Raw genomic sequence first — 13,985 nt, 5'->3', positions numbered from 1 at the left:
AAAATCCAATCTTATATCACAATATGAATGTTCTCGACCTTGAGTTTGACTTTCGGTGGCAGGTTTTCGTTCGAGTAGCCCACAATGAGCCAAGTAAGCCGGCCGTGGAAAAGGTTGCCGTTTAAAAACCTTATTGTGATTTCTGCGATCACCATCAAATCCCATCATTTCATCCATTTGACTCAAAGGGCTGTACAAGAATTTGCCACCCGAAACATGATCAATTCGGCGAGTTCGAAGTAGCAACCCAAATGCCGCCCACAGATGAGCAACCGGTCCGAAGAACGACCTGGCGAGTAGGAAATATGGGTCGCCCGGTGCAAACGCCAGTATTTTATAGAACTATAACTCATAGCTAGTCGCCAAAACAAAGCCATAATCAATTATCGCAATCAAGTGTGACGAGAACAAAGTAGGCATAAGCCCATCATGGTCGTCTTCAGAAAGTTCAAGAGCCTCAAGCGGGTTGCGACGTTCAACCGGTCGCAAAGGGGCAACAGCAGGTGAGCCGGCGGCTAGCATGATCGCGAGAAATGCACATTTCCCGACCGCCGGCAGGAGAGAGATTTGGTCAATGTTGGACCCGAGCACGGCCAGTGTCGCCGGGGCTAAACCTAGTGACACGCTGGAGGTGGCCATATCGCTCTTCATAAACTCAGGACATGCTTTCATGATACAGTTGACTAACGGCACGGTCAACTGCTCGGCAAAGTTAGGTAGGGTAGCCCGATAGATTAGGTCAAGTCTCTTCTTCTTTTTGGTTAAGCAAATCTCGTATATAGACAAGTCACACGCCGCGAAAACACGTGGCTTACTCTACAATTTTCAATCGGAATCCGGGCGTTTCGTCGTGCTCAGAAAGCTCTTTCCACAACCGTTAGCCACCGAATCGAACAGTCGTCTTGGGCCAATTTGTGAAAGATCCAGAAAGGTAATCTTCGGTTATCTACTCTATATTTACACAGTAGTTTATTCTCCAACAAATTATGGTATGGATTAGAGCGAGATAATTGTAAACACTATGTTGTGTTCATAGCTTGGTTTTTCTATGCATCTTTCGCCCAATCTAGCAGAGTCGCAGAAGTGGTCACTGTGTGGGGATGGCTGGGGCCCAGTATTCGTTTTTGCTTAGCTACGCAAACTTCTAGCAAATCCAGAGCATTTTTATGCAAACCTGAGCATTTCAAGATACGAGCAACATTGGTCATACTCATTACCGTGGACGGATGATCCTCACCATAATTTTTCTTGCGAGTTTCCATAACCCGCACAAAGAGCTTCTCGGCCTCTCCGCATCGACCTTGGCTCCAGTATGTTGATGCCAGGTTGACCATGCTCGTTAGTGTATCAGGGTGATCATTGCCCAGAAGCGTCTTGCGAGTCTCCATCACCTCCTTGTTAAGGCTTTCAGCCTCCTCAAATCTGCGTTGATTCCTATAAGTAGATGCTAAGTTCGCCAGACTTGCCAGTAAGTCAGGATGATTTTTGCAAAGCTTCATCTTGCGAGCCTCTGCCACTTGCATATGGAGCTTTTCGGCTTCCCCCATCGGTGCTGTCGCATATAGATCGTCGCCAGGTTGCTCATGCTGCTAAGCATGTTGGGGTGATTTTCGCCAATTTGCCTTTTGCGAGCCTCTATAACCTGCATGTGGAGGTTCTCAGCGTCTTGCCATCGGCCCTGCTCCGAATATATAAAAGCATGGTTGTTCATGCTCGTGAGCGTATGAGGATGATCCTTGCCAAAGTTTCGTTTGAAGATGCTCACAATCTGCGCAGAGAGCGTCACAGCCTCAACAAATTGCCCCTGTCTCATGTACGTCATCGCCAGATTTCCCATACTCTTTAGCGTGTTTGGGTGCTCCTGGCCATATTTAGCCTTGAAGACCTCTGAGACCTGCAAAAACAGCTCCTTGGCCTTGGCCAATCGGCCCTGGCTCACATATGTCGATGCCAGGTTGGCCATAATTGCTAGCGTGTCAGGATGCTCTTCCCCAAGCTTTTTTTTGAAAATCTTCATCACATGCACAAAAAGCAGCTCCGCCTCACCCAATCGACCCTGCTCTTTATACGTTGATGCCAGGTTGGCCGTGGTCATCAGCGTAGCAGTATGGCCCACACCGAGCTTGTGCTTGCGAATCTCCAAGACTTGCAGCTCCAGCTGCTCCGCTTCCCCCATCGGCCCTGTTCCCTATACGTCGATGCTAAGCTGGCCATGCTTATCAGCGTTTTGGCATGTTCTACACCCAGCTTCGTCATGCGAGTCTCCATGATCTGCTCCTCCAGTTGCGCCGCTTCTCCCCATCGGCCCTCAAGTGAGTATGCCCTTGCTAACATCGCTGTGCTTGCGAGCGTGTCTTCATCTTCGCCACCCAGGAATTTCGCTCTTTGAAATCTCGATTTGAGTGCCATTTTTCTCACATCTGCGACATTGCCAATTTCCGATGCAAACCATGCACATCTATAAAGGAGTGTAGCCCAATCTAGTAGCGACCTTTCATTTTCTGGCCGCTGAGACATTGCCGAACGAACGTGAGGATATAGCACCCGACATTTTCCCCAATTCTCATATTGACCGGTAGGGAATTCGCGGTACAAAACACCGATGAATTTTTCCTTCCATCTATTTATTTGTCCATGAGACTTGAGCCATGAGCGCGTAGTCAGTTGCACCAGTCGATGCATTGTGAAGAATGTACCGCACTCGCTAGTAGATACGAGCAAATAGTCTCTCAATGTCATCACATCATCTTCGAATTCAGGTCCTGTATCAGATTCAGATGATGTCACCTCGTCAGGGTCATTGTGAAACTCTGAAGTAGATTTGTAACGAGACTCTAAATGCGGTCGAACAAGAGTCTCTGGTATCCCTTGACGATCGAAAAAGCTCATGAAGGCCAGTAGTTCTGCAGCAGATGGCTGCTTGCGCTGAATGTAATTGAATGATATTTGCCAAGTCACCAGGATTGAGTTTTTTGCTTCCCAATCTCTATCAAGACATGCCGCCTCTTTTTCAAGAAGCTTGATCGCTTCGCGATCACTCGCTTGGAAGTCTTTAAGATATTGTGATACCGAATAGCGAGGGGCTCGGGCTCTAATATAGCTAGCCGCTTGGGCAATTGCAAGCGGCATAAATTCGAGCACTTCCACTAATGTTTGACTTTGCTGACTTTGCTGACTTTGCTGTGGCTGTCCAAGTTTTCTTTGGAAAAGCTGTAGTGCCTCAAATTTCTCCATCGGCTCAATCTCAATCAAGTCCTTGTAACTGACCATCTTGAGTGCAACGTCTCTGCTCCGACACGTAATGATGATCGATCCATGCGGGCCCCTTGGGATATATTCAGAAAGGGGTTTTGTGAAGGCATTCGGTGGCTCTTTCATTGGATCTCCCTTTTTGACTACCGGAATTGGACAAAGAATTTCATAGTCATCAGCATTATCAAGGATACAAACCCATCTTCCTTTCCCCTTATCCCGCAGCCAGCTCTCGACCAATTGCAATATATTAGAATTAGGATCCTGACGACCCGGGATCTTAACCTGGTCTGCAATGTCCCGAAAACTTTGTTCAAACCGGGCTTCATTACTTGCATGAACCCAGAAAACCCAAGTCGATGGCGACTCGGATCGGATTTGATAGGAGTATTCGATGGCAAGTCGCGATTTCCTTCGAGTCATAAGCAAGAAATGATATACCTGTCGTTTTGCACTCACCCGACACCGCCGAGACCGACCAGCGCTATTCTCGATCCTGGCACTGAGCTCTTCTCGTAAATCTGATGAAGAAGGGTGTCGCGACTGACAAAGTCCGGATCGCGCGCGAACGGAACAGTTGATAATGGGTTGGGTGGAGTTTCCGATGGCTCTTGTTTAGGAAGTGGTGGTTAGTCACGATCTTGAGCTTGTCCCGTCCCCACTTACTTGGAGACAGATAGAACTCTGCCGTGATCGGGCCACGGTTATCTCCGATCTGAATGCCATGGTTGTTGCCAGGGAACGATATCGATGTCATAATCAGATCACTGTTTATGTTCTTTGGGTTACATACGAAGGGTCGTTGTCTGACTCTCAGCTGAAAGAGGGGCTCATGCTCAGCTTCATTATCAGGTGACCTTCCGGCGCTAAGATGATGATCATTCTGGCATTGCATTGGCGGAAACCCCACCTCGAGTATTCTGTATTAGATGAGTTTCCAGGAACTGTATCGGATGGAGCCAGAACTCTCTCAACAAGCGCAGCATGCGATAGCCAGCGAGGTCCCGCGGGCTGGAGAACCCACTTTGACACTATCACTTTGAAAGAGTCTAGCTGCTGGCAGTTTCAAGTGCACGAAAGGACAGTATCAGATCGTATTTCGTTGATGACTTAGCGAAACTAACTCATGAAGTTCCAGTCAGCAACGAGCTTTTCTTTGACGTCCGCAATCTTGAGAGGGCCCCCAAGTTCTCAGGAACTGTGAGGTCGCCAACTTACGTGCATTCGCTTCAGCAGTCTACCACCGGCCCTGCCAGGCTCTCCTTCATCAACGTCCAGTTTACCATCCACAATGTGGCGCCAAGACTCCCTCTCTCAAAGTATATCTTTGTTTGCTCCGTTTGCAGAATCAACATTCTAGAAGTTAGAGATACCATACAGGCGTGATACAGAAGCTAGTTTTGGCTGTTATAGTGTTTCCAGAAATTGGTGTCACCATCTATACTCTTCTTTTCTTTTTTTAAGCCTAGTCATTTTGTGATAAACTTTGTTATTCAATTCTTCATTCTCGATTACGCCATCTCGTCTACGAATAAAAATGAGTCATATGTAAAATTGGCTTCAGAAGAGTAGGCTGGTTTCCCTCAGCGTGACAACGAAGAGCCACAGGAACTTGACATTTCCATATTAATTGCCTGATAACGGACACAATGTTACCGCCTTCGCTCATGCTAAATTCTCGGGCCGGTGAGACTGGCGTGACATCTGAATTTGACTTTCAGTCATCTGGACTTGATACAACTGTAGCATGAGTGAGAGTGAAGATTTGAGGAAATCTATCTGCTCCACCATATTCAAACTATCCCTTTTCACTAGATTCCATGTGAGCTTTTTTACCAGCTGATACTTGTAGATCCTGGCATATCTAGACAGAAGTGCATCCATTTCTTTCATAAGACATTCATTCTCATGGAGTATTGAGGTGCCTGCTGCCCGTAGTTCCTCACTGAATGACATGGCAGTGATGACACTCAAAGCCGATCTCAGCAGTTCCGAGTATTGTCTTAACCTCTGTGAAAGAAGCCGCACTTCTTTGCACTCGCCATTCGTATCACGGAAAATGTTTGACAAATTCAAGGATAGCTCAGCAGCTAATGCGTAGAATCCTAAGATACTAGCTACACCGGACAGCGGATCCAGCCTCGGGAATCTGCTAGCCTTAGCTTTGGTGTCATATCGAGACCAAGGCTCATCTGAGCTACTGCTCTGATTACGATCCGGTTGTAGTGAGTCGACCACATTGCCAAGTCCTAGCATATGAGTCATTGTGCTTTGTCGCAAAGGGACAGAAGGTGGAGGGTATGGATGCAATTGGTCGTTCTGCTCCACGTGTACTCTTTCCTCCCAGGATAGTTTATCAAGCTTCATCGAGGTCAGATATTCATCGATGTCATCAGCTAAACTTTGCTGGGCATTATAAAGTGCGCTAGTTCCTTGGACCTCAAGAGGATCATGTCGATTTGTGGATTGCTGTTCGCTTGAATGAGATGTAGAAGGCGGTCCATTTTCTCTTTGCATAGAATCAAATGGCATAGAAAGTATAATATCGTTTGAGTCATCCGGCAGCGTATTCACCCTCCCAGGAAGCTGTATAGCCGGTCTCGTCAGGAGTCGTTTATAAACAATATTTGTTAAATCATAAACTTGGCGATAGGATTCATATCCTCCTATAAAAGGAGGAGCTATGGGGGAATATCGCACTTGAGAAATGCTGTAAAACGAGCCGTCATTGCGCAGTTGATTATGCGATGGTGATACGGCCATGGACGGTGACTGTGGACGATTGCCTATAATTGCGCTTCACGGGAGATTAGTAGGCTTTTTGCCACCAAGTTAGACTAATACTTACAGCATGCTTGCCTGTATGGTTAGTTGAGCAAGTTGAACGTAACTTCCGAGACCCTTCCTGAACGTTTCGAGGTCCTCGGCGGCTAGGAGAGCCCATTGGACCTTTCTTGGAGCACTGCGAATTGAGCCTCGGCTGGAATCCTTGCCCATCGACTTTTCATATTGCGCAATGCTCTTTTTGAACCTCTCGACAAGTCTTTGGATATTTGTCGAATTTTCAGATATTTTTTCCCGAAATGACTCAGGAACGATGGCAAGATCGAGCTTTTCGATTTCTTCTATGAGAGAAAGAAAAGCTCCACATTGCTCTTCAGCCTGCTGGAACTGGAATGTGGAGCCGTTCTCTTTGAGGGAAGAAATAATCTTCCGCGCAAAATTTGCGAAGAGGAAGATGTCACCTGGGCTAAAACCAAAACTCATGATTGATTCCAATGATCGAAGCTGTCGCTGATTTCGCGCTTAATGAGCCTGGTAGGGTTGGGGGGACGGATGCTGTGCACATACCGAAGATGCAACTTGGACGGAGATATCGTAGAAAGGGGGAAAAGAGAATTAGTTGGTCGAGCCCGTGGAACCCCGCCCGCGTTTCCACGGGCCGGCCCTCTCCGCAAGATTGCAAAGAATCCACTACGGGCTTCTATAGTTCACCACGTGAGCCTTGTATACATTGTGTAGTTTTACTAGAAATATGCAATACCACATAAAATGCATTTTACGGTGTCCCTCATTTTAATGCGGCCCGGTCAATGATCAACCCACGCTAAGGCCTTAACATTGGGTCCAGGAAAGAGTTACTTAGTGTGCATCGGTCAAGACGATTTCGAGAATGACTATAGCGCACCCTAACCACTGTCAAATTGTTACTATGTTGATTTTCAAATATTAAATCGCGATTCTGCTGTCATATACTACTAGATTATGCCTAAATAAGCAAAGCTGGAGCATGATCCCTTCAGATCAAGGCCCCTTTAGCGGTGAAATAATGCATTGTCCATACCTAGAACATATCTCGGTTCTAGCTATATCCTGTAATGCTGGAGAATAGAGCTATGGAATCCTCAAAGAAGCTGGTTGTAATGAGACTATGCAGGTTGAGGAGCAACTGATCCGACTATAAGGGGGAAGTTCCGTTAACGAAAAGGATTCAGATTTAGTGTCACCAAAGAAGATGCAATTAGGATTAGTGACACCAACAAAGATAATATGCCCTTGATGACTCTGGTCAAGGGCACAAAAGGGAGCCCTAACTCGGGCCCATTTGTGGAGGGCAAGAATGAGTCTCTGTACAAGAACATTACATTGTTGACGCTCCTCCATCTATTCATTCCATATCCACTATCGTATCTACTGGATTGACAGGCTGATCACCCCTGACCTGGTAATTTTCTCACAAGTAGGTAGTCATATAATGCTTCTAGTTTTATCAGTATAATGCTGCGTGGTCGTCTAGCTCTAATGGAGGGATCTTTCATGGTGCCGAAACAGCCGTAGATTAGACCGGACTCTGAAGATCACGCGCTTGCTGTAGTATGTAGCTGTAGCTATTTCGGAAGCAGTCAGCTTATCACTTAGGGTTATGACACGCATTATTCCCAGTGTAGATTCTGCTAGGTCAGGAGCTATAATCTATTCTATGAGTAGCGTGGAGAATTGGTTTCTTTATTAAGTCCCTATGGTAGAATGGTAAAAATTTATGGAAGAGGGAGAAGGGGAGGAGGGGTAGATAGGGGCTCTTTATAGACTATACTAAAGTAAGCTTAGCGTTTCTTAGCATTGGTTGTTTCGAAGAAGGGCTCGAGAAAGAATATCTGTGTGTAAGTGGTGAAACTAGTTTCGATCTATCTTGTATGCGTAGATATGTAGAAAAACCCCTGTTTTGGCGGCTGCATGGATAGGATCATATTAGCGTGGAAGTCTGACCACTTGATGCCACCCTTCATTTCGATGGACCTATAACAAACCATACCTCGGCACATAAAAGACGAATTGTTCTACACACCACGACTGATGTGTATCAATGTTAAATCTTGGTCCACGGGTGGCACAATAGGTGTGACTGAAAAAGTGCCTTTTCTCTACAGGGAAAATAAAAACCACAATCCCGCAAGTTCTCCGCGTGTGACATTAATAATCTTCGTATTTTCTGAGTCTCAAAGGTATCATCAAGAGTAAAGTCTCATCTAGTTCTTTCTATATATACAAAAATGTGCAGGATATTCCGCTTCCAAAATTAATTATAATTTACAAGTCGCGTCCCAATTCACCCAATTCAATCCCAGGAGTGCGATGGCGATCATCATAATCAAGACCCCACTGATCCCCCGTCTCACCAGCAAATTCTCCAACTCTATACCTATGATCTTGAGTAAGAATGAAAGTCTCACGTTCCTTCTCACTCAGATCATAGGCATTCCCGCAGTCGGCTGCCAACGAGCTATCCACGACGAACGGAATGAGGGAACCGATAGAACGAGGAATTCGTATCCCCTTGTACTTTCTGAAGCGAACCAAAAACACCACCAGGAGAGCAGATGTGTCCACACAAACAAGGCAGATGATGATCACAACTAGAACACTGGATGGCATTAATCCCCAGAGAGATTCTGTGGCTATCGCTTTTGCCGGTACGGCATCATGCGATGGTAGATGCTCAAGGTATCTGTCCCGCCATAAGGCTAGGTGGGCACTGAAAACTCGTCGGTAGACGGACTGCACGACGAGAGTCAAGTGATGGGTAGTTATTTCGGTGGTGTTGGGAAATAATGAGTCGTATGTAGACGTTGTCAACAGTCCAGACCAATCGTGACGATGCATCGAGGTGGGACTATGGTATGGCAGAGTTCGAGAGAAGTTCGTAAGTCGTTGGTTGAATAGGCCCAGGCTATTGGAAGCGTTCTGGAACAGAGGCCCGTTTGTGATGGAGCTTGCCTTGACAGCCTGGTAGGATTGGATCATTCCGTTGGAGTCGAATTGGACATCGAAGTCTTGAATCAGAATCTTCGGCTGACATTGCAAGGCGATGGAGTCTGGGGAGTGGTTTCCTGGCCCGCCAGAATTAACCCAAGAAGCCAAAATGAAAATGCTTGAGGTCTGGCAGGTATCTGTTCCGTTGGGCGTATAAAACCGAATAGAGTGATCGGTCACGTTCGGATTGAGACTTTTCTCCTGGATTTCAGTTGCGAGTTCGACTGTACATTTCGATCCCGTTCTGTCCCCAAATAATGTATAATTCCAAATATCCATTGTAGCAAGACTTTTTTGGGGGTAAATGGCACGGCATTCAACATCGGCTCCAATACCCCGTGTTTGGGAAGTAAATATTGCCCAGCTATCGTCGTCGTCATCCTCATCGTCCTCCTCCTGTTCACCGACGTCGTCGTAATCATCACCTGTGTCGTCTCCTTGAGAAGTGCGAATAGAGAACGGAATGAAGAAGAATTCTGGCGAGACCCATGGCAAAAAGGAAACATTGTTCATTAACCGACTGGCGGCCATTATAGATTCACCGACACCCGTTTCATTGACATGGCTCTGAAAGATGGCAGTATTGTATTCCTTGACCACCGATGAAGTCGAAGATTTGTAGACCTGTAATTGAGGCTCAAAGACACCACCACTTAGCACGCGCAGCACGAGGTCTGCTAGACACACCAGGGATATACCAAACAGCAAGATTGGCTTTCGGCGGCGCGTTCGGGTCAGCGCCATATACGGCGTCCTGAAATTACGATTTGCGAGGATGGATTCTTTGGCGTTGGCCATTCCTTCTTGCAGGCGGATCCAAGGCTCCATCGCACTCAGGTTGCGGTATATTGATGTGACGAGAGAACCAATGATGGAGGCGATGGCAGTTGGTGCGTACGATAGGAACGTCATCGTGACTGTCCCTCCAGTGGTGGCGTATGCATCTATGTTTTTCAATCGAAGGTATGATAGACTGACTCCGAAAGAAGCCAATACGCCCATGATTAACACAGATTCTATCAGAAACCAGGGGAGAATCAAAAAGTGCGGAGAAGGATCGCGACGCTTGTTGATGTTTGGAGGTATCAGCTGATCAGATGGTGGCTGTGTGCGATCGACGATGCAAAGCCTTGGTTCTCCTGAGACGTCGACCCATTCAACCCATTTTTCTTTCGACCATTGACGGAGCTGGCGAGTTGTTGATTGTCGGAAATTTGGATGCGATAACAGGAGCTTGGTAGATGGCGCGAAAAGTCGAGTGATTATTGCACACTGGGCAGCGATTGATCCGGGATCCCATTGCAGGAAGTTGCTTCGACGATGATACACGGATGCCAACATGCCGAGGAGAGCCAAGCTGAGAATTAGAATGACCTCGGTGATTATTGCGGCATTGGGCGTGACCTCTAAAATCACCACATAGCTTGATTCCGCTGCAGGAACAACCGTTGGACTAGCGGCAGGGTTGAAGAGTTTGTTGATAATCATGATGAAGTGTTCGTTCCAGGAGGATTGCATTTTTTTAATGTATGCAGCAGAGGTGATGACCTTCTGGTCGCTGGCAATAACGGATATGTTTTCAGCAGTCGCGGAAGAATTGGAGTACACTTCACTCTGGGGTGGCGATATGTATCTGGAGGAGATCAAATTATGAAATCCTTGCACATAAAACTCAGCTGAGTCGAGGGGTTTGATACTCTCAGTGTCGATTTGCACGTCTGCGATAGAAGAATTGTAGTTGAGGGTGACTTCGGCTTGTGCTTGGTGATAGACCGGTGTGCAACCAAATGCAGTGACATTGGATTCGGTAACGTTCCCCTCAGCAAGTCTCAAGTCCAAAATTACACCAAATAGGCCGAAAGAGCTGCAGCCGTCGCCTGGAATGAAAGTAGAATTGGTCTCCGTGTTGTTGTACACGGGTGCCCAGTAACGTGCCTGAAAATCCCCCTTGTCGGAATCCTGGGTGATAATTTCAAGGTCAAGACCAATTTGACATCGGGTGCTATCATCTTCCTCAACTCCACCATGGAGCTCAAAATCGCGCATTTCCCATAGCCAGCCCTGGTGGTTGTTTCCCAAGCCGCTTGTTGAGTTCACAGGTGAGAATGTGCCATTAAACGTCCTTGTCTGAGATCCGGTGGCGCAGGTGAGGTTTGACCAGTATACTGTTTGGGTGAGGGTCAATAATGAGCTCTCGTTTTCGTCGTCGACGGGAATAGAGACAGGCGCCGCGGCGAAGGCCGAGGGACGGGACAAAAACAAACTGCCCAAATCGGACCGACCCATAACTCCATGATGCGCAATACCGGAGTTGAACCAAGCCGTTTGAGTGTCGATATCGATTATTGACGGCCAAGTCTTGACTACTTTGTGTTCCACCAGAAGATTTTCATCCAATACAATGATACCGGATACCAAGGTTGGGAGGAACATGCGAAAGATCATGGAGGTGGACGCAACGCAAAAAACAATCCAATGGCGGTTCCGAGCAGCGATGATAGAGGCGGTCACTCCATTGCTGCAATAGTTAGTGAACAGCACTTTGGCCGGGGTTGCTTTTGATTTCGCCAGTTGAAAGTAAATCTCCAGTCGAAATACATCCTGGGCGCAAATGTCGAGGAGAACGATGGCGAGCAAAACGATGACCAATGGCAGATAGGTGTAAGCTTGCCAAGTAACCCCCGGGAGATCTTCTGGATATTTCCAATGAACGAGAGATCCTTTTCTTTGAGAGTACTGGCGCAGTGTCTCAACCAATGCGAGCATTAATACTAGCAGGCCCGCTAACGAGAGGAGATAAGTCTTGCGCAATGATGCGGGAAGCCAACCTATGGATGGTCTCCTCTTTTCATCTCCCTCCCCTTGGCTTTGCATCCTGGCGGAGGTTTCGATGAATAACGGGCGCTCAACCTGTGGGGGGTATAGAAACTACACTAGATGTCAATATCATAGAACTTCAGATGCGCTAAATGTGATTTCAATGACCTACCGATGACTTGATTTATCACTGAGTCCATGTTGTCAAAATAGCATAACGAAGCCCCTGCTCTATCGCACTGCTATACTAGCATCAGCAGTATAGGTTCGAGAGTGAGCTGCCGTATTCTATTAGTTGTTGAATGATAATATGTGCAACATTGACTCAGGGGGGAGGGGGAGGCTGAAAGGCGAATTCAATACAAGGTTTTTTTTCCCTTTCCCTCTCGGTATCTTAATTCCAAGACTCCATCAAATGGGGTTCACCGTTGCTAAAAATGAAAAAAATTGGGAGATTAATGGACTTTGATTGGCTCAAGCTCGGCAACCAAACCTATATTTCCAGACTAACAAATGATAATCGGTTTTGAGGAGACAAAGTGGGGTCAAGTGGAGTAGAATGGGCCATGAACTGTCAACTCGTTGGGTCTCTGAACGCGGTAGATATCTTGGCGGTTTCAGTTCTCGCGATTTAATGGCCAATAAGAGTGCAGCCCAACCTCACTATCGGGATTCTCCGCGGAGAAGATAGATATCTGATCTGGCACAGAGTACGGAGAAGAAAATTCTCAAATCATAAAATTCACAAGGGGGGCTAGTTATCATTGAATGTTTATTTATATACTGGGGTAAATCTTCGAATCTCTATCTTAGAGCCACGAGGTCCCACAAGGTAAACCGACATAATCATCATGCCATTTCTTCTTTAGGCTAATGCTTAAACTCACTAAAATCTTACAGTGGGAACTTTTCAAGAAACCCCACCTTTTCCGTTCTAGTTCTAACTTAATCTCTCAAATAATACAGTATTGGAATTGTCTATGCAAATTCCATTACATTAATTGACAAGTGCTTATTGTATCAGAGTTGACCCTTATAACTTGTTTTGCTCATGGAGCAAATAAATGGGGCCGTTCGGCTTTGATCTCAGTCCCTTGAAGTGGGGGGCTGAAGCCAATTATTTTGCTATATTGTAGTATAGCTCCAGGGTAGTTCGAGGCTTGTTTCCTTCTACTGTGCCGGTGAAAATTGCTTGGCAGGCAGGTGGCGGCCACGTCGCTATAGATTTTTCTTACCTATTTTTATAACTCAATCGCTCAATTAACTTCAATCCCCGCCTGCATTCTAGTAATAATATAAATCATCATAGTTATTAAATCATCTTAACGGGGCCATTATTGAGAGCCCAATTTTGGGGTTATAGAATTGGTGCGACATTAAAAGTGACTTTACCTGGCCCAAAGAGGTTACAAATGTAAGGCCTACGATTTATTCCAGAACTGACATCCTGATCATATATGATTTGCGCTACTATACTGCTTACTCTGATTTTCAAGAAATGAAAATGAAAATGCATAATTCTCCAGGGCTAGAAAGTCATAGACAACTAATCAACACAGTAGAGTGGACTATTTGACGGAGATCATCCAAGACTGAAAGGTTTCTGGGGCCATTACAATATCTTCCCAAGGTCACGGAATTTGACTCAAGCTGCTCTTTCAATCTTGTACAATATTCACGATGCGATCTGGAAGCATATATTGAACTTTGCTCAGTTAGGACTAGCGTGATGATAGTATCCGTGGATGGTTCTTGAACCGGGGGACCCTGCATCAATTTACTAATTCTCGAGCTGTTGAATGCCTCCAAATCTAGAACATATTACTATGACATTTAAGTGTATTTGCCATCTAGTTGATGTGCCGGAAGTAGCGTGTCTCACCTAGAAATCTTGCATTCATATGAAGCCTTTGAAGGCCAGGATCACTCTTGTGAAGCTTGCAAAGACTTGTAGGCAAGACAGGATGGGCAGAACGGGAGGTTTAAGACAACATCCAGCTCGAAAAGCAAAGCCAAAGTGAAACCAGGCACATCCAACATGACCCTTTGGGTGGTTGAAGACTAGCAGAACAAGACGAGCTTGTTTGTCTCTAAAGTGCCATTTT

At 46.1% G+C, this 13,985-nt stretch overlaps 3 protein-coding genes across 3 annotated transcripts; all 3 read right to left on the bottom strand.

Annotated features, from left to right (window-relative positions):
- Window positions 1-342: 342 nt before the first annotated feature.
- N7529_008039 (uncharacterized protein) lies at window positions 343-672 on the bottom strand (the record flags this gene model as incomplete). Its single annotated transcript, XM_057243566.1, has 1 exon — window positions 343-672. One exon carries the CDS (start codon window positions 670-672, stop codon window positions 343-345), a length of 330 nt encoding a protein of 109 aa, XP_057095104.1.
- A 4,245-nt stretch (window positions 673-4,917) lies between these two features.
- On the bottom strand, window positions 4,918-6,519 carry N7529_008038 (uncharacterized protein; the record flags this gene model as incomplete). Its single annotated transcript, XM_057243565.1, has 2 exons — window positions 4,918-6,049; window positions 6,101-6,519. The coding sequence occupies 2 exons, from the start codon at window positions 6,517-6,519 to the stop codon at window positions 4,918-4,920; spliced, it is 1,551 nt and encodes a 516-aa protein (XP_057095103.1).
- A 1,821-nt stretch (window positions 6,520-8,340) lies between these two features.
- On the bottom strand, window positions 8,341-11,937 carry N7529_008037 (DUF3433 domain-containing protein; the record flags this gene model as incomplete). The annotated part of the gene is made up of 1 exon (XM_057243564.1): window positions 8,341-11,937. The coding sequence occupies one exon, from the start codon at window positions 11,935-11,937 to the stop codon at window positions 8,341-8,343; it is 3,597 nt and encodes a 1,198-aa protein (XP_057095102.1).
- Window positions 11,938-13,985: the final 2,048 nt, after the last annotated feature.

The sequence above is a fragment of the Penicillium soppii genome (genome assembly GCF_028829465.1).
Source record: "Penicillium soppii strain IBT 18220 chromosome Unknown utg000006l, whole genome shotgun sequence".
NCBI classification, from domain to species: domain Eukaryota; kingdom Fungi; phylum Ascomycota; class Eurotiomycetes; order Eurotiales; family Aspergillaceae; genus Penicillium; species Penicillium soppii.
The sequence above is the reverse complement of the archived record's forward strand: the minus strand, read 5'-3'. Positions and strand labels throughout refer to the sequence as shown.